Source organism: Pelodiscus sinensis, chromosome 3 (assembly GCF_052426305.1).
Source record: "Pelodiscus sinensis isolate ZL-2025 chromosome 3, ASM5242630v1, whole genome shotgun sequence".
In the NCBI taxonomy this organism is placed as follows: Eukaryota; Metazoa; Chordata; order Testudines; family Trionychidae; genus Pelodiscus; species Pelodiscus sinensis.
In genome coordinates, this window is record NC_143054.1 from 115,914,340 (window position 1) to 115,932,997 (window position 18,658).

At 42.6% G+C, this 18,658-nt stretch overlaps 1 protein-coding gene and 1 non-coding gene across 3 annotated transcripts; both read right to left on the minus strand.

The window, feature by feature from the left end:
* Window positions 1–95: 95 nt before the first annotated feature.
* On the minus strand, window positions 96–15,768 carry TCP1 (t-complex 1). Of its 2 annotated transcripts, none has more exons than XM_006115011.5 (12): window positions 15,608–15,768; window positions 13,246–13,331; window positions 11,450–11,578; window positions 10,432–10,529; window positions 10,075–10,185; window positions 8,037–8,218; window positions 5,230–5,356; window positions 4,473–4,648; window positions 3,334–3,457; window positions 1,715–1,907; window positions 1,151–1,314; window positions 96–410 (listed from the first exon to the last, which is right to left on the minus strand). In XM_006115011.5, the coding sequence occupies exons 1-12, from the start codon at window positions 15,672–15,674 to the stop codon at window positions 194–196; spliced, it is 1,674 nt and encodes a 557-aa protein (XP_006115073.2). In that variant the 5' UTR covers window positions 15,675–15,768; the 3' UTR covers window positions 96–193. The 2 variants fall into 2 exon arrangements, with proteins under 2 accessions (XP_006115073.2, XP_089633440.1); XM_089777314.1 differs by lacking the exon at window positions 15,608–15,768 and adding an exon at window positions 15,065–15,470.
* Window positions 13,697–13,831, minus strand: LOC112544480 (small nucleolar RNA SNORA29). Its single transcript, XR_003087832.1, has one exon. It is a non-coding gene; the product is annotated as a small nucleolar RNA SNORA29 (small nucleolar RNA).
* Window positions 15,769–18,658: the final 2,890 nt, after the last annotated feature.

Below are 18,658 nucleotides of genomic sequence, written 5' to 3' on the forward strand. Positions count from 1 at the left end.
CTCTTCCCTGCTAAAAATTGAACTTAGAATCTTAAACTCTACCTCTCTGCCCTGGGCTTAATGTACTGAAACAAAGGACAAATCCTGACAGCAAGTTCTCTTGTATCTATACCCAGTTTATTAACATACACGAAGTACAATAACTGGAAAGAAGTGTAAAGTGAACAATTAACAGTAACATAAATAAGTCAGACTAATTCTCAAGTGCTCCAGATCGAACAGCGTCTTCATAACACCCGCCTCTATCGTCTTTGCTTTCAGGATGCAACTTAATAAGATCATCAATTCGAAGAATAGTAATGGCAGCTTCTGTGGCAAATTTCAAGCTCTTTATTTTGACTATAGTAGGCTCAAACACACCAGCTTGTTTGTTATCACGAGGTTTCCCATTGATTAAATCAAGACCAATCCTGAAAGTAAGAAAGGGATTAAATAAATAGTGTGTATTGTACAGCACCTAGCAACTATGGTAATATGATTTGCTTAAAGTTGAAGCATAAACTTCTTAAGATTACCGCTTTGCTCTAGGAAACATCCCTAACCATACTTCTACTTCCTCTAGGAGTTGGTTATAATTTGGGGGGGTGCCCCCAGAATTTGATAAGTGGTCAAGAGTTGCATTCTGCTGATGGCAGTTCAAGATAGGAGACTGGGATACAGGAGTTTTGGTGAAAGAGGGGATTGTGACTTAGGATGGGGGTGAAGGACAGGATTCTGACCTGGAAGAGAGGTGCAGGAGGTTTGGTTTGTGACCAGGGCAGGGTGGTCACACCCTACATGCTGCTCAAAGCAGGGGCTATGAACTCTCTGCAGGCCCCTGGAAGCTGTGAGATTGTGCAAATGGCCCCCACATCTGGCCACTTTGAGCATCCTACAAGAATGTAGCAAACAGGGAGCCTGCCTGAGGCTCCTGCTGGGCCATAGGATGGTTGCAAGACCCAGGGCCTTAGGAAGACTGTATTTTACCTACCAGTGCTCTTATTTCTAAATAATGATCACCTAGATTTCTCTGCCTTTCCATTCTGATAAGTAACTTTACATTATGTATATTGTAATAGGACTTTCACACAAGCAGTCAATAAGAACTAATGCATTTAAAAAAGCTCCTAAACAGCACTTTCATTTGTTAATTTTGTAGATAGATACTTGCCATTTCAGATTTTTGCGTTCTGGGTTAACTTGAGCTTCATTGTGAAATGCTCTCAACTTTGCAACAAGATCTATGGCATCCTGGGCAGCATTTACTGCTAAGGTATTTGGAATAATTAAGAGAGACCTTGCAAATTCTGCAATAGCAAGTTGTTCACGTGATCCCTAAAGGAGAAAGAAGAGTGATTTATTCTGAAACCCATTAAACCCCATTCATCCTAGGGAAAAGGGAAAAAATGCAGCCATTAACTTTAGAGCACCACATCTAGGCAGTCAAGAACACAGCTCAGCAAGATGCTTGCCCATTGTATTGAACACATACAAACAGTGGGAGGCAGGAGGGGGGGATAGATGCAGGGAGAGGAAGAATTGTTCTAGGCCTATTAAGTTATGTTTTGAAAAATGAAGTTAATATTTTGATATAATTGTTCAAGATCTGGCAAAACCAAGTTTAAAGCACTTAAAAGCTAAATTCATGCCCCCCAACAAAAAGTTTTCGTGTGTGTGTGTGTGTGTGTGTGTGTGTGTGTGTGTGTGTGTACACACACGTACACATAGCACTTACCATGCTAGTAGCATAATTTTCAAGATATATTGAAAGTGCTGCTTCTACTGCACCACCACCTGGTACCACTGACTTGGACTCCAATACTCTTTTAACTACACACAGAGCATCATGTAAGGATCTCTCCATTTCATCACACATGAAATCATTGGCTCCTCGTAAAATTATTGATGCAGAAGTACGAGCCTTGGTACTGTCCAAAAAACAAGAAAAATGCATTTAACCCATGCTTTACTATTCACGCAGTTCGTAAAATATCCAAGCTTTTTCTTTCTGATCTCATGATTACAGCTGAATTCCTCTAACACTTAGTATGTTTAGGAGTAAGATCCTACATTGAGTGCCTGTAACTACCATCAGTACAGTAATAGGAATTCATGCAGTTGCAGAAAGTGACATGGTTAGAGGTACCTACTCAACACCCAGGAGAATGTCTGTGTCATGAAACAGATAGGGGGAGGGGAAAATCACACCAGAAACCATGGGAAAATGGTTAAATGTGCAGGCATATTTCATGAGGAGGCAGATAAAGGCAAACAAGTATCTGTTCATATCATCATGGCATACCAAAAATCAGATTAAAGAATCAATTGAGTTATGAATTGATATGATAATGTACAATATTAAACTTTTTCCCTTAAATGGGCTGATATCTGCACCAAGTTACACAAAACTAGTGTCAATAAATTGAACTTTAGTATGCAGCATTTTCAAATCTATATAGTGTCACAGAAGATGCAATAACCACCCCTCTTTCACTATAATCATTAGTAAAGTAAGGATGTTAAAAGGTGGGTAACTGACTAATCTTGAAATCAATACAATTTATATCAACTACATGATTAGTCAAAAAGGGAAGGTGCTCTGTACCGGCTCACACTGGTTCAGGAGCTACCCCCACTGCAGCTTAATTGTAGTAGGAGCCAGGCATGCAGGCAGCCCGATCTCTACTGCATTTAAACTGCAGAGCTGCAACAGAGGTATGCCCCCAATCAGCACAAGCCGGATCTGCTGCGGCTCTGCATTTTAAATGTAGTAACAGCCAAATGCAGAGTTGCAGTGGTCCTGGACTGGTGCAAGCAAGGACTGAATCAGGTTTGCTTAGTCCTACCTTGCACCAGGTCCAGCCGCCCCTGCCCATAGCCAGCCCAAGCCACCATGAACAGGTGCTGCTGCCAGAGCAGCCTCCCCTACCCAATCCCCCAGTGGAAATGGTGCTGGGGGAACTCAACTACTGGCTTACATCCCCACAATAAAGCTGATCATAGTACAGTTACTGTTCTGACTGGATTTCTTTCTACACTTTAGAGGCTCAGAAGTACTGAAAAAAGTAATTGTTATTTATAGGTAAGCTATTTTAAACAAAGTCTTAAATCAGCTATACAATTGGCCAGGCTGACAGAATAACTGGTATGATTGAGAGAGATGTCCAGCCCTAGCAATAAACAGTGAAACATCAGTTGTTTCACCACAAACTTACAATGGCCTCATACTCTATCCCACGCGTATAACTGCTCATAGCACTGAGGCTGCATGGCAGTAAATAAATGGGAAGTTACAACTAAAGATTTAGCAAAACATGTTTCCCAGGTGTGATGTACTCTAGAAAGTGTCCTTACTTCTTGATTAAAATCAGTTCATCATCACAAATTCTCTCCTGAACCACCTCTTCCGCTTGTCCCAGCAATGTTGCCTCAAAGCTTTCTTCACCTTCCAGATTAGCCAGAGTCGAACAAATGGTGGCTTTTAAAAACAAACAACTGAGAAGTTAGTGTGGACGTTATCAATTCTTAGAGGCTGATAAATAACAAGTTACTTTATAGTCATCATATTAATAGTTCTCACACTTTTGCTAAAAACAAGTTACATACTGTTCCTGCAAGATTATAACAAGACTTTCTTGAACTCTTTTAGATGGATTTTATAAAATGTATTTTGGGATTGAATAATTTTATAGTATAGATAACCAGGAGTTCAGACTTCATTCCACAGCAACTCCCTTCTAACAACAAAAATTATTACACAACCCCAGGAAAGTGGGAGGGGAGTAAAGAAGCCCTAGCCATGCTGCCCTGGGTTGCAGTGGGCAAAGCTGATGCTCAAAAGCTTCCACCCCATGTGGGAGGCCTGTAAAATAAGCCTAGTCATGCAAGGCCACAGCCCTTGGGCTTTGGCTTCAGCCCCGAATGGTAGAACTTGAGCATTGGCCCCAGAATCCAGCAAGTCTAACACCAGCCCTGGAGACCTTGTTGAAATAGGATCCCAACCCATAGTTTGAGAACCATTTCTACAGAGAATTTTTAAAAAATTCACAAACACTAAAGAAAGTTGGAAATTAGATTAACCCAACTTCTATAGTCCCAATTTTATGAAAGTCTGGTTAACAGGCTCCTAAGATACAGTCTGGTTGTGTTCCCCAACATAACAGAGCCTTTTTAATGTCAGTCAACACCTCTCCTAACTGCACCCAAACACCTTAAGCAGTTATAATTTTTCAGCAATTCCTCTTTATCTAATAATTTGTTCTAAATAATGTAACTGGCTTGCACTTCATAATTCAATACAGTTAGAGTTCAATACAGTTAATGAGATACTCCTTGTCTGAGTGTTGCAGTGAATGTTTTATATTCCAAGGATACTTCCTCATCTCTATGTATGCAGACCAGACCAATATATTCAGGGAACTGATTGCCAATAGCAGCTTTGGAAGCACTGTATTTTACCTACACTACAGCCAAAAATCACAATATGGACATACCTCCTGATGCTTTAGCAATGCGTTTAAGGTCCTTTTTTAAAACTCTGCGTACTGCCATAGCACCAGCATCCACAAAATATTTTAGACACATATCATCAATGCCACCAGTGGTTAGAATAACATTGGCACCCGTGGCCAAAATCTTCTGAATCCTCTCTTTAGTGATATCTGACTCTCTGCAAAAGTTAAGGAACACTTATTTACTTACAATCAAAAGTTATAACATTGGGGGTTAAAATCCTCCACTGTGAATGGCTAAACCATATACAAGCATCTGAATAATCAGTAGTATTGCAAACATAAAATTGCTGGGGAGAAAAGGAACCATTTATCACATGAATGTGTCAGGACAGATGAAAATTGGTAATTTTTAAAAATAAAAATACTTAATTTTTAAACATCTCACATTTTAATGGTGACCAACCAATAAGAATCAATCCTCCTTTAGGAAAATAAGTAAAAATATAAAACAATGCAAATCAATTATTTAAATCAAAGTTTCCTGCTTGCAGATAAAAATCAATCTAATAATTTGTTCTAAATAATGTAATTGGTTTGCTCTTCATAATTCAATACAGTTAGAGTTCAACTGAATACAAATTATCCAAATACATTTTATATGAAGATGTGTTTACTGCTGTAATTATTGTCTATTATACTTTTCAGAGCTCAGCAGAACACCCATAAACCCAGTAATTAATTAAAAATACCAAAATTAGTTTGAAAACCTGTTCATTTGTTTTATAAACCAGCATACCTCTGTCTAATCTGGTCCAGTTTCTCTGGATCTGTGATCACCACCTGAACACCAAGCTTCATTTTTGTTTTCTGCAGACTGAAGTCAAGACAGGCAATCTTTGCATTAACTATCCTTTTGGTCATACCTATATAAATAAAGTATTTTTGTCAGTATTGTTACAACTAAGCTTTTTAATTAAAAGTGCTAAAAATGAAAATAGTTGTGGTGTATTATTTTACTTTTTACATTTCTAACACACACAATTAACCATCTGATACTACTTTTCCTGCAGCTCTTCACAAACACTAGAACCTTTCTTTCTTCATTTGCCTCTTCACATAAAGGTACAAAGTACCTTTCCAAGGTGTTTGTATGTTTCCTTGCTTGTCAATTTGTTGTATTGTTAAGATACTGGTTCAGGATGTATTAGCACCTGAGCTAACAAAACTAATTCTTTGATTTGACATCCAGCATAATTACTATGTTGGTCTACGAAGAACTCTGGTCTTCAGCAGGGACCTATTACTCTCCCAATAAGGGATAATAAAAACCATGTTAATTTCAACAGAGCTGAACATGCCAAAATATGGTAACCTAATTCTAGTGACAGTAGCCAATTTCCTTGCTTATAACACAGGTCTCAAAGGCAGACAGAATCAACCAACTATCCTCAAGCAAAAGAGGGCTGGGATGGAACTCCCTTGGGTAACATTTATTGCTACTTACTTATTCCCTAGATCCGTGGTCACCAACCAGTCGATCGCAATCGACTGGTCCATCACGAGGCCTCGACTAGTCGATCACAAGGCATCCTGTCCGCCCCGCCCCCATTTCCCTCCCACCCCCAAGAAGCCCCACTACCTACCTCCAGTGAATATGGAGGTAGTGTCGGCTTCCTGGGGATGGACAGAAGTCCTGCAGCTTAGCGCCACTTCCAGCAATTCCGGAAGTAGCACTAGCTGCTCTGCCAGGTGTACTGTGGGAGGGAGCATCGGCTCCCCTGCACCGCACAGGAGGGGTGAGTCAGCCCCGGGGGAGGCACGCACAGTGGGGAGGGGAGTGTCGGGCCTGTGCCATGCGCGCGCGCAAGGCTTCCCTGCGCGGGGGAGAGGGTCGGCCCCGGGGCAGGCACGCACTGGTTTCCCTCGGGGGGGGGGGGGGGGGGGGGAATCCTGGGAGGAGGCAGATGCAGGGGACTCTCTGCCTCCACTGGGACCCCACTCCTTAGCCACAGAACTCTGTCCCCAGCTACAGAATTCTGTCTCCACTCATGTCCCCAGCTACAGAACTCTGTCCCCACTCCGCTCCCCACTCCCCAAACTCTCCCCACTCCCGTCCCCTGCTGCAGAACCCTGTCCTCTGCCCTCCCAGCACTCTGTTCTCTTCCCTCCCCCCGCCGCAGAACTGTCTCCACAAAATGTATAATTACGAACGCTTCATTTTAGATTTAAATAGCATGAATAAAAAACAGACCATTTATTTCATAACTATAAACACGTGATTTTAATTTTATATATCGCATAACTTAAAAATAAACTGTTTATCAGTGTGTGTAAGTAAGGGCTGGGGATAGCAAGTGATGGACAGGAGGAGAATAGAGAGGGCGGGACTTCAAGGAAGGGGCAGGGCTGTAGATCTTCGCCTGTTCGGAGATTTAAAAAGTGATCTTGGGTGTAAAAAGGTTGGAGACCACTGCCCTAGATTGTATTGTTTAGCCTATTAATCTCTTCTCCACTAACAAGTGAGCAGCAGGCTCTACTGTATTCCAGACTTTGTAATTTACGTGCACATTCTTTCAACAGTAACAACTGAAGTTCCACAAGCTTTACCCACCAATCTGGTTTCTTGACACCTGCAAAGTGCTGCATAGTAACTGACACAAAGAATGAGATAGCCAAATTATATATTGCACAAAATGTAGACTTCAAAAATAAGCTTTTAAAAGCTTATTGCCAACAGAAGTCTCGAGTTTAAAATTTGCAATAATTTTAAAATAATCCACTATGATGTATATATTCCAAACTTAAGAGCTTTATTTTCACCTGATAATCAGTATCACATATCAGGTTATTTCCATCATTCAAGTGCAAAAAGCAATAGAGAATAGACTAAATGTTTAAGAATCTATATGATTTCAGGTATCATTTAAAAAAAATCCTTATTGAGACAAGATTTCAGGGACAAATATTAACTGAGACATGGATGCAAGTTTCACTGAAGTCCTTAGTAGCTGCTTATGAGTTTCTGCAGAGACTATGAATCCAAGCGTCTGTTATTTTTCTAGAGACATTGTTAGAAACTGCTAGATTTGATTTAAGCTGCTGGAGCAACTCTACAAAATTTCAGAGAAATTCCTCTCTCAACAGGGAAACCAACACAGTGTTTCAATGACACAAAAGCGTAACGTGTAGTTATAAGACCCTGTAAATTGGGAATCAATTATGACACTTTCAATAGTTTAAGTACAATGTAGCATATTAAAGCAACCACTCTAATTTCTCTCTGAGCTTTATAGTTACATCATGGTGTGTCATGGGAATAACCCAATTCTTTACACAAAAACAATAGCAAAGCACCAGTGGACTTCAAGTGTCACTTTTTGGAGCCACCTCCTCCCCTGCAACTCTGCTTAGGATAGGGCTTGGGTTTACTTCAGAATATATCTATTTTAACATGTTTAAAATGTTTTTTTAAAAATGTTCTAAATGAACAATAGCTAATTAGCCAGTTCTTTACATCATTAGAAACATTCACAGAGAAAAATATCAGTAAACTTCAGTCATTCTGCTCACTAAAGGCTTATAAACAAGAAAAGCTGAGCTTACCTTGTGAGCCTACCACACAGTTCAGAGCATAACCGCTTACAAGAATACTCTCTTTCTGGCTACGGCCATGTGCCTTCAAAACATTAATGGAACTGATTGGATATTTGGCTTGACCCTTTTGATCTGTGAATTTAACTGCAAGCACAGCATCCACCACCATGTTGGCAAAAAAATCACCATCACTAAAATACTGTTAAGGCCAAAATGAAATACACAGCTTTGTTTTAATGCTAAAAGCAACATATATATTTTCTTGAAAATAATCATGGAAGCATTTCTGAGATAAAACAAACAAGATTAGGTAATAACAGGCTTCTACCACTTGTATGTCTTCCTCATTTTTGTGGTATTTGAATGTATTCACGTGGCTTCACTTAAACAGTGGTTTCCCAGTCTGTGTCTCGTGTACCCATTTTACCTGCCCCTGACTTGGGGAGAGGTTGATGATGGTGGCCCAGAGCAAGCCCGCAACAAGGGCCTGAAGCAGAGGAAGAACAGATCAGGGAAGGGTGGTTCCCCCACCTTCTCACCCCAAACATTCATCTATACATACTCCAGGGGGGAGATATATGTCCTACAATTTGGAGAACAGTGCTTCAAACCTTGGACTATTATCTGAAATTGATATCTAACAAGTCTCCAATTAAGGCTATGACTTAAATTGTGCAGGAGAGGCAGTTAGGGCATGAGTGCAGAGTCTGGGCAGCAGTTAGGGGGCTTGGGGTTGGAATATGGGATCTAGGAGGGAGCTACAGTGGTGGAGTAGACTTAGGGCTGGGGAGCAAGGCATTTACCTGGGGCAGTTTCCATTTGGTGGGGCTGGGGCAAATGGAACAAATGTCTCTGTGCTACACCCTGCTCACCTGCAAGCACTCACCCCCTGCAACTACCACTAACAGTGATTCCTGCAGTGACACTGCTCCAGCTGGGAGTAGTGGAGGGACAAGGAATGGCAGCACAGAGCCACCTCCTCGCACGCTCATCCAGGGAGCCCTGAACACAGGAGCTTTACAGGCTGCAGCTCCTAAAGCCCACTTTCCCCTGACTGGGGGGGGTGTGGTGGTGGGGGGGGGGGGGGGGGGGGGGGAAGAGATATTTCTCTGGCCCCAGCCATGAAAGATGGGCCACTCCCTCAGTTGTGCCCCTGTGTGGGGCTTATCAGGCAACTACGTGGCCATGCGACTTAAGAGGTAATCTTGGTGATGGGTTATTTAGTGAACAGCAAAAAAAAAGCGAGGAGTTATTGTACAGCTCTTTCAAACTTCTCGGTGTAACAACTGTGGTATTATTTTCTGCCAGAGAAAACAGCTCCAATTTCAGCATTTAAGGAGGTGTCTAATTGTATCACATTCTGCTAAAACAGATATTCTTAACCCTTAAATACAAGCTACATTTTTTTCCTCCTTTGGTAAGTTTAAGACTCATGAACTTGTTGCAATTGTCCTTTAAACAAACAGGGTTTGGTTTAGTCAATGAGAATACAACTTTTATGCAAAGTTGATACCAAGAACAATTTTTCACAGTGTAGTTACAACTCTTAAAATAAGGAGGCATCTTGTAGCACTTTAGAGATGTATTAGGTCATGAGCTTTCTTGGATAAAAACCCACTTCATCAGATGAGTTGGAGTGGAAATTACAGAATCCAGGGTATAATGTAACAGCAAAAGAAGTTAATTGTAGGATTAATGTTAATGGGGCAAATTAAGTCAGGGTGGATGTGTCTCTCATTTGATGTGGTGATATGAATATCAAAAAAGGGAAAATTGCCTTTATAGTGTATTAGCTAGTTAAGATCTTTATTCAAGTCTAAGTTGACAGTGTTTAACTTGTAAATGAATTCCAGTTCTGCTGTCTCCCTTTGTAATGGAGTGATAAAGTTTGTAGAAGGATAGCTACTTTTAAATCCATTACAGAATGTCCACGGATGTTAAAATGTTCCCCTACTGGTTTATAATGAAAAAGGATACTCAAGTTCTCTAAAACATCCTATTTTTTAAAAAAATTAAGGTTCCAATTTATTACCAAGTCAAAGGATACATTCCTATTATTTTGGAGGACATCGATGTTTTAGCTGCATTAATAAGGCACTCTCGGCCAAGTTCATCTGTGTTAATAATAAGATTTTCATTGATATATCGAACTGCCTCCCTGTCGAATAAAAAACATTTAAAAAACAATTTCTCTCTTTCTTGGGGAAAAAATCAGAGGTATGAATATTTCTTTCCCTAGCTCTCCCTTCATTAAATGTTAAGTTCATATGCATATTAAAATGTTTTAATCTTCTTACATGAAATAACTGAAACAACATAAAGACTAAATGCTGAGCTAGACCCAAGTTGACAAACCACCACGGGTCTTTAAAAATTATGCAACTATTTCCGATGATTATCTTACTTGCAAGCAAGACGGTAGCCACCAATAACAGAGGTAGGATGAATTTTCTGCTTAACCAGTTCATCTGCATTTTTCAGAAGTTCAGCAGCAATAATTACCTATTTGAAAACAGAAACAAGCTAATCTTAATATAAACATTAATTCTTGTGCCAACAAACAAATAAGTGAAGGCTATGAAAAGTTTTCTATATGATTAATGGGCAAAACAATTATAAATTTAGTAACAATTCCTGGGGGTCTCAAATTCTTTTTTTCCCATTTCTCTAGTTAACTATGAACTCATTGGGATTCTACTGATATATCTTGTCTGCAGTCAGTTGATTGAATTCTATTCTATTGGTTAATTTCAAATTCTCTCTCAGAGGCTAAGCACAAAGGACTTTTCCAACACAGAAGCTACTCTCAAATACATTTGAGCCAATTTAATCTGGCAACCCTGGGAAACACAGAATGCCAGATTAAAGATTTTGCTGAGCCAGGGAGAATGCTGCAGCGTCTGAGCACGAGGGGGTGCAGATGATGCAGTTACCTGCCACCCTGTTCCCAGGGGGGCACACAGATCTGTGCTCCCAGACACTGCCCTCTGCTGTTATCAAAGCAGCAGGGAAAAGCGGCTCTGCACATTGCCGTTCCCCCAGCTAGGGGAAAATGGGGAACTTCCTTCTTCATACTAAGGGTGTTCCCAGATTAGGGACATGCTGAGTATAGAGGTTAAAGTGTGTAACTTCAGGAAAGCTCTCAAATTTGTAGCTATTAAAGAATAACCCTTTTCCAGAATGCAGGCATACTTAGCGATGCCACTTTTTGTACAGTGGTCTCCCTTATGACTCCTATTCCTTGAACTTCTTCTAAGCAATTTTCATGGTTTGTAATAGGGCAGAGGCATTAAAATAAAATCTGTTGTCACATGATAGAATGGTCCATATTTAATTCCCAGTGCCAGGATTTATAATGCTCTGCCAAAATCTGCATTTGATAATGACTTTCAGCATATCTACCTGTAAAATTTTCTACATACCACTGAAGTGGTCCCATCGCCAACTTCTTTGTCTTGCAGTTCTGCCAGCTCACAAAGAACTTTTGCAGCAGGATGTTCTACCTCTAGCAGCTTCAGAATTGTTGCACCATCATTAGTAATGGTCACATCCTAGTTTCCAGAAAACAACAAAGATTGATATTCTTGCCCATTTATTTTTAAATTTCATGAAAACCTTAACATTAAAATGTCAAGATATTTTAATGACAACGATGGGGAAGTATTATGCCTTGGGTAATATGACGTACATTGACCTCAAGAGTTTCCTTTTAGTATTCAAGACTTGGCTTAAAAAGACAATCAGCGCTACCCTATCCATAGGATGGTTTAGGTTGGTCCCACCCCCGACTTCCGTGGTGGCCACTGAAAATATTCTCTAGATGGAACTCACAGCATTACCTGAGGCCGTGGGCCTGGCATGGCTGTCCCCCCACTCTCCACAGAGTTGGCAATCTGTTCTGCTCCACCCTTCCTTGGCTCATTGATTGTGGCTTCTCAGTGGCAGTGGGAAGCAGAGCATTTGCTTCCTGCCTTCTCAGAGAAGTGGGGTGCCGTGAGCCGGGAAGGCAATGTGGTGAAATGGGCCGCTGGGCTGCCCTAGCTCTCGCTGCCCACATGGCGAGCAGCGCGGGGAGAGAGTAACCACCATTGTATCAGGCTCCCCATAATTCTCTGGGCCATGTTGCTCAGAGGAAGGAGCCTGGGGGCAGAATAGGGGCAGAGCTTGGGAAGGGGTAGAGCCTGTGTTAGGGTAGGGTTTGTCCCAGGCTCTGCACCAGGAGCATAGGGGAAGCCATGGTGGAGGTGGGTTTGCCCCAGGCTCCATGCCTTCCTCAGGATGGCCCTGACTACAACCATGCACATGATCAATCCTAGCAAACTCCTGTTTGCAGGGCAGGAGCCTTGACATACAAGAATTTGCCTGATTGAGATAGCAGAATTCTTCACATTGTATGAATAAGAACGAAGGAAGTGTTCTAAAATGTACAGTAAACTTCTGATAATCCGGCACCTTTAGGACCCAGGGGGTGCTGGATTATCAAGTATGCTGGACTATTGGAAGGGGGGGGGGCTATGATGCATCTGGGGTGGAGTGGGGGAGGAGGCGCCCCTCAGCGCTGTGGGACCAAACCAGCAGCACCCCAGCTGCTTTGCTCCAGGCTTCCCCAAGTCGGCCGCTGGTCAGTTTCAGCAGCGGCTGACTTGAGGAAGTCTGGGGCAGAGCAGCTGGGGTGCTGCTGCAGGGTTGGTCCCACAGTGCTGAGGAGCGGCGCTAGGGGACCAACCCCACAGCACCCCAGCTGCTCTGCCCCAGGTGTCCCCAAGTCAGCCACTGCTGAAACTGACCAGCAGCTGAATCTGGGAAGCCAGGACAGAGAAGCTTCAATTGTCTGGCTGCCCGGAGCATTTCCGGGTTCCAGATGGTGCTGGACCGGAGTTTTACTGTAGCTTGAATACATTAATCTATTTTTAATTTTACCCTAGTCTAAATGTTTCAAAGCGGTAAGTAGTTCTTTCTTACTAGAAAGATTAGCCAAAGTAATGCATGTACAACAGTATCTAATCCTAAAACATGTACACACATTTACAGACAACAGCATGCATATCAAGAGCAGCAAAATAAATTTTGATTAATTCATTCTGTGTGCTTTTCTAAACAATGTCTAAACCTTCAGTTGAACAGATATAACTTCAGTTGACTAGCTGTAATGTACAGGATAAGTTTGTTAACACAAGCTTTTTCTTAAACATTAAAATAGAAAGGCATGCTTACTTACACCAATATCATCCACCAACATTTTATCCAAACCAACTGGACCAAGAGAACTCTTAACAATATTGGCGATAGAAGCTGCAGCCATAACTGAATCAAACAAAATAAAGAAATAATTCTTTATTCATATATAATTATTTTAAGAGCAGTATATTTGTCTATCAGCCCAGATTCTCCATTTCAAGAACATGAAATAAAACAACTCCTTATTTAGGCTCCAATCCAGCAAACAAATGTCCCAGTATCACCAAAAAAGTTGGGGGGAAAAGACAGTGTTTGTGTAAGGGTCCATGCTGACACACAAATGTAGCTATCAGGACCTTGAATATGACAAAATAGCAGTTTCATGACTAACAAGGGAGCCAAAGGATGCTGTTTTAGTTACTGAAATAACTAAAAAACTTTCTAGATCAAAGAGATAAATTATGTAATTCAGGTTGTCCTTCAGAATATTTCATTCTGTGTTCTGCCATTTCATATAGGAAAAAGATATTGTCAATCTTCTCCTTCAGACTTTGGCAGTGTTTTCTCTATCCCATAAGCATAGCCACTCAATCTGTAAAATGAAGGAGTAGTAGTTAAATGGGAAGAGTCCAGTCCAAATCTGATCTTTTCTTTGAAGCTTTAAATATATCAAACTCACATTCCCAGAAATCAATCTTTTATTTAAAAAAAATGTACTTGCTGCTTCCCAAATTTGCCCTTAATATCAGGAGCTTCCTTAGCCATAAGGTTAATAGGAGGCAATGAATCCCCACCCTTTTAAAGACACTACAAGAAGACTACTGGAATTGCAGACTTCGTTAAGACATTTACCACTTTTCTACAGCCCATGTTTTTACCCCCACAAAATCCCCTTCAGTATCAGCCTATTTCTGCTTATTGTGCAGATCTCCTGTAATATGTCTGAAACACTGAGACAGTTGAGGGACAACCATTCTGAGAATTTAGGGATGTGAATGGTTAAGCTTAAGGCATAAGCATTACCCTTTCTGGGTGACACTTACTGGTTATTGTTAACCCACCAGAGCTGGGCCAGAGGAAGGGTGCGCCAGGCCACCCACCCCAGTTTAAGCAGTTAACCCGTTAAACATAATATTTCTTCAGTTAACTGATTAAATGGGAACATGCCTGTGAGAACAACAACATGGCCACTGCAGATTCCAGAATCACCAACATGTCAAAAAGCGAATCACAACTAAAGAACTGGTGAAATACCAACTCAATATCCAGATATGCAAATACTTTTGAGAAGACCTAGACTAGACTTCTAGGTCTGAAGCTTCATATGCAGCTATATCATTTGCACACAAAAATAGTCTATTTACCCCATTATTTAATTAACCCATCTTGATTTTATACTAGAATTATGGTAGACATATATTATTATTTCCTTCCTAATTGTCAGACTGGCTGGAATTAAAACATTTCTCACCACTGTTTTGGATTCTCAGATATATTGACACAAGTTATATACTACAGAAGTTGAGAAACTCAGTATTTATGCGCTCAACTTGCATATGCAGCAAGTTAATCTTAGAAGCCATTTGTAATCTATATTCAACAACACGAATATAATTTGCAGGACGCACACAAGATTTGACCCATGTAGACAAATGCTTAAAAGTATCAATATTAAGGTTCACCTACTTGTAGCCTTGAGTGTAACTACAAGGGCCACTTTTCAAAAATTCTACCCCCCGGGGAAGAAAGAGCGGAGGGGGCGGAGGGAGAAGGCAGGAAGGATGGGTAGCTAACATCGTCACAGGCACTTCAGACGTTTCTATGACCGTGCAAACATTTAATAGCAAACGATTAATTACCGATTTCTCGGCTTCGTCTCCAGCCCAGAGCGAGAGCTGCAGGCAGGGCTGCCGCAGAGCGGCATTGAGGAGCTCGCCCGGGGTAAGTCCCCCATCGCTTTACCCCAAGTCGCTGCGCCTGCGGGCGTGTCAAAAATGGCGGTCGGGGCTGTTCACGTAGCAGCGAGCTCGGGTTTACCGAGCGAGCACCCTGCAGCGAAGTGGGCTGGAAGCAGCAGTGAGAGCGGAGCTCCCCGCGGCGGGCAGCTCCGTATGAACGCAGATGCCATCGCGCCCCCCCCCCGGGCCGGCGCGGAGAAAGCGGCGCGAAATAACGGGCCCGGGGAGGGAGGCCGAGCTCCGAGCGCGCCAAGGTGCGGCCGGGTTGGGCCGCGCCTCGTGCTCCCACCCGGGCTGAGGCACGTAACGGTGGCTTCAAAGCCGAGCCTACCGGGCCACGCCCAGCGGCCTCCGCTACAGGAGCCCCCCCTCTGCCCTACCCGGGCAGCACATGGCGCCGGCCACTGCGTCAGGCGGCCCGGGCCCCGCTCGCGCTGCCGTTACCGTTCTGGCTGCGGATCGCCTCCCCGGAGCTCCGTTCCCCGAACACGGCCAGTGGCCCCGCCTCCATCTTGCCCGCGCGCACCGAGGAGACTGCGGCACACACGCGTTGTAGGCGAACGTGCCGGTACTGCCGCAAGGTTCGCTGGGAAAGTGATTCCCCCCCCCCCTTCGCAACCGCGGTGCATAATGGGGAGGGACAGAGAGAAAAGAACAGTGACGTTGAACACGTCTGTCCAATCCATCAGCCCGTTACAATACGACCCAGAAAGCGCCTAAGTTGAGGACGGTGATTGGACGCTGAGAGGCGCAACCCCCTCTGCTCCTCGAACAGCCTCCTGAGTGACATTGCATGTTGGGTAGAAGGGGTGAGGTTAGGAGCGGCGGTTTTTTTTCTCCTTCTAGGAGGTTCCAGAAGGTATGGGGGCGGGGCGCGTTCCACTTGCGCAGGGGGCGGGCTGGCCTAGGGATTCCCAGGCGAGGGAGTGTTACGTCACTGCCCCGCCCTCAGCCACAGAGCGGCTGGCGGAGCCCGGGCTCGGCAGGGTGCACGGGCCCCAGCGGCCACGTGTTTGGGTCTTCGGGCTTGGCCAAGGCTGAGGGGACAGGCCACACCCCCCCCCCAAGCAATTGGTGCCTAGGAGGGCAGGGCAGGGACATGTGGGGCACCCCAATTAGCAGTTAAAATTTGGGCAGGTGTGTAGGGGACACAGTATCCCTCCCCAGAGCTTCCCCAGGAACCTGTGCCAGATAGTTTAACCAAAAATACTGACCCCTCCCCCCCCAAAAAAAATACAGGGAAAAAATTGAGGGGAAAAAAGGGGGAGGCCAAAGATGTTGGAAAAAAAAAGGTCTCCAACATCAGTTATTAAGCTATAAATACATAAATAAACAAACCAGCATAGCCCCTTTAAAAAGAGGCTTTCTGCCAGCAGCCATATTGTTTTTCTGCCCCCAGCCACAAGACAGCTTGCCTGCAGAACCAACTAAGTGAGCAGGGGAGGGGCGAAGAGAGAGATAAATATTGCTGCACCTCATTTGCATACCTAATGAGCCACTATTTTTGCATAAGGAGGACCAGTCTACATTACTCCTTCTTGCACAAAACCTCTCTCTTGCGCAAGAGCTGTTTTCCTGAAAATAAGCGGCAGAACAGCTCTTGCTCAAAAGGGTTTTTTTGTACCAGCAGCAGTATAGACTGGTCCTTGTGCAAAAGCCCCTTGCACAAAAATGGTGGCTCATTAGGTATGCAAATGCTGCAGCTGCTTTTGTGGAAAAACTTGCCAGTCTAGACACAGCCCCCTTAGTTTAAAAAGTCTGACCTCAAATCTCTTCTATTTCATATCTACAAACTTAAACCCATTGCCCAAAGTAACACCATTAACTTGTTTTTGTTCTCTATTAGAAATCTAAAAAACATTTTAAAATTAACTTAAAAATCCTAGCAGGTACACATGCTGAAGACTCTGCAGAATAAGGCTTATACTGCTGCCAGCATCAAAGCCAGTGGGACTGAGGCTGGTGTACACTGGCAGCCAGTGCACCTCAGGAGTTGGCTTACATGCACCAGTGAAGAGCTTAACAGTAACTCAGGGATTGGGAACCTTATTTGGGCAAACTGGGGACCACATCTGGCTCCTGGGCCCAAAATTCCCCACTCCAGCTGTAATTGAAAGAGATAAGCTAATGCTTATCAGTTAAATATTAAAACTCTTACACCCTTACGGTCTGTGTTGTAAAGCAGGCTTTTTCTGTCCATAGCCTTCGCGTATAGCCCATCCTGCCACCCAAGGCCCCTCACACAAAACCCAGATACTCAGAGGAGCATAGGCAGCACAATGCAGTTTTTGTGAATGGAATTTGACCTTATAGGCATCCTGGAACTCAAAGGCACCAAGAAAATAGGGAGGAAAGCATAACTAGCTAACGCCTAGCTGAATTTACAGATAAGCCTCATTTGACCGTAGCTTAACCAGTCTTAGGGGCAAGGGAAAAAGTAAACATAGGGTAATAAAACACAATTGTCTTACACTAACTATGCCCCATCTAGTCCTGTCCACGAGGGGATCACTCATACATCATGAAAATTCCTATAGGGTAGTATTGTCATACTACCTCATCACTAGCCTATCAGGCCCTGCCAAATGCAGACCCTAGCATGGCATCAGACACCGATTTTTTGTATAAAAGACCCTCTATCCCTTTGTTCGACGGAGGTTCCGTGTATTGAGGGCACGTGTCTTTTTTTTTTTGCCCGGCTAAAGGATTGATCACCCTGAGGCTGCCTCCCCACCCTTCGAGTCAAATATAGGGGTGTACGAGTCCTGAGCATGCTCCTAGTTCTAATGTGTCTTTGTGTTGTTCTCGTTGTTGGATTTGTAAGTATTGCTTAAATGTATTAGTTACTGGTTTAATTAATAGTTAAATTGTGTTAATTTCACTGTGTAATTCTGTAAAGCGTATCTAAGTTCTGTTAACCACGCTGTGTAAATTGTATAATTTTGTATTGTATAGTAGTGTGGTATTTAGGTTAAGTATAAGTGTTAGAAATAGAAGCCCTGGAGTTGTTAAGTTGTAAAAGTAGATTTATGACTAACTCCACCAGCTGCCCTAAAATAACCATAGAGGAGCTGGCTTTAGCCAAAGTTTTTATTATCATTATATTGTCTTTGTTTTGTATTTTTGTTAAGCAAATTAGAGACAGTGATTTGGTATAGTTGAATTGTAATCAAAGAAGTTTGTAATTAGTTAAGTACAGCTAAGTTTAGGGTTTTCTACGCTGTAAAAGTATTAAGCAATTGCTTGTTTTAAAAAAAAAACCCATTTGCTAATTGTTAGTTTTGATTTAAAAAAAATCATTCCACTTAATAAAAATAATTTGTTTCACCATCATCCAGTAGTTTTCACTGGGTAGTCAGCTTTAACCCTTGAGGCTCCCATCACATCACCGAACCAAGGTGTAACAGTCTGTAAAAATCAAGATCTTGGCAGTGACTAATGATACACTTAAGGAATCTCTTGTGTTTGGAGAACTAAAATTGTATCAAAAGTTTC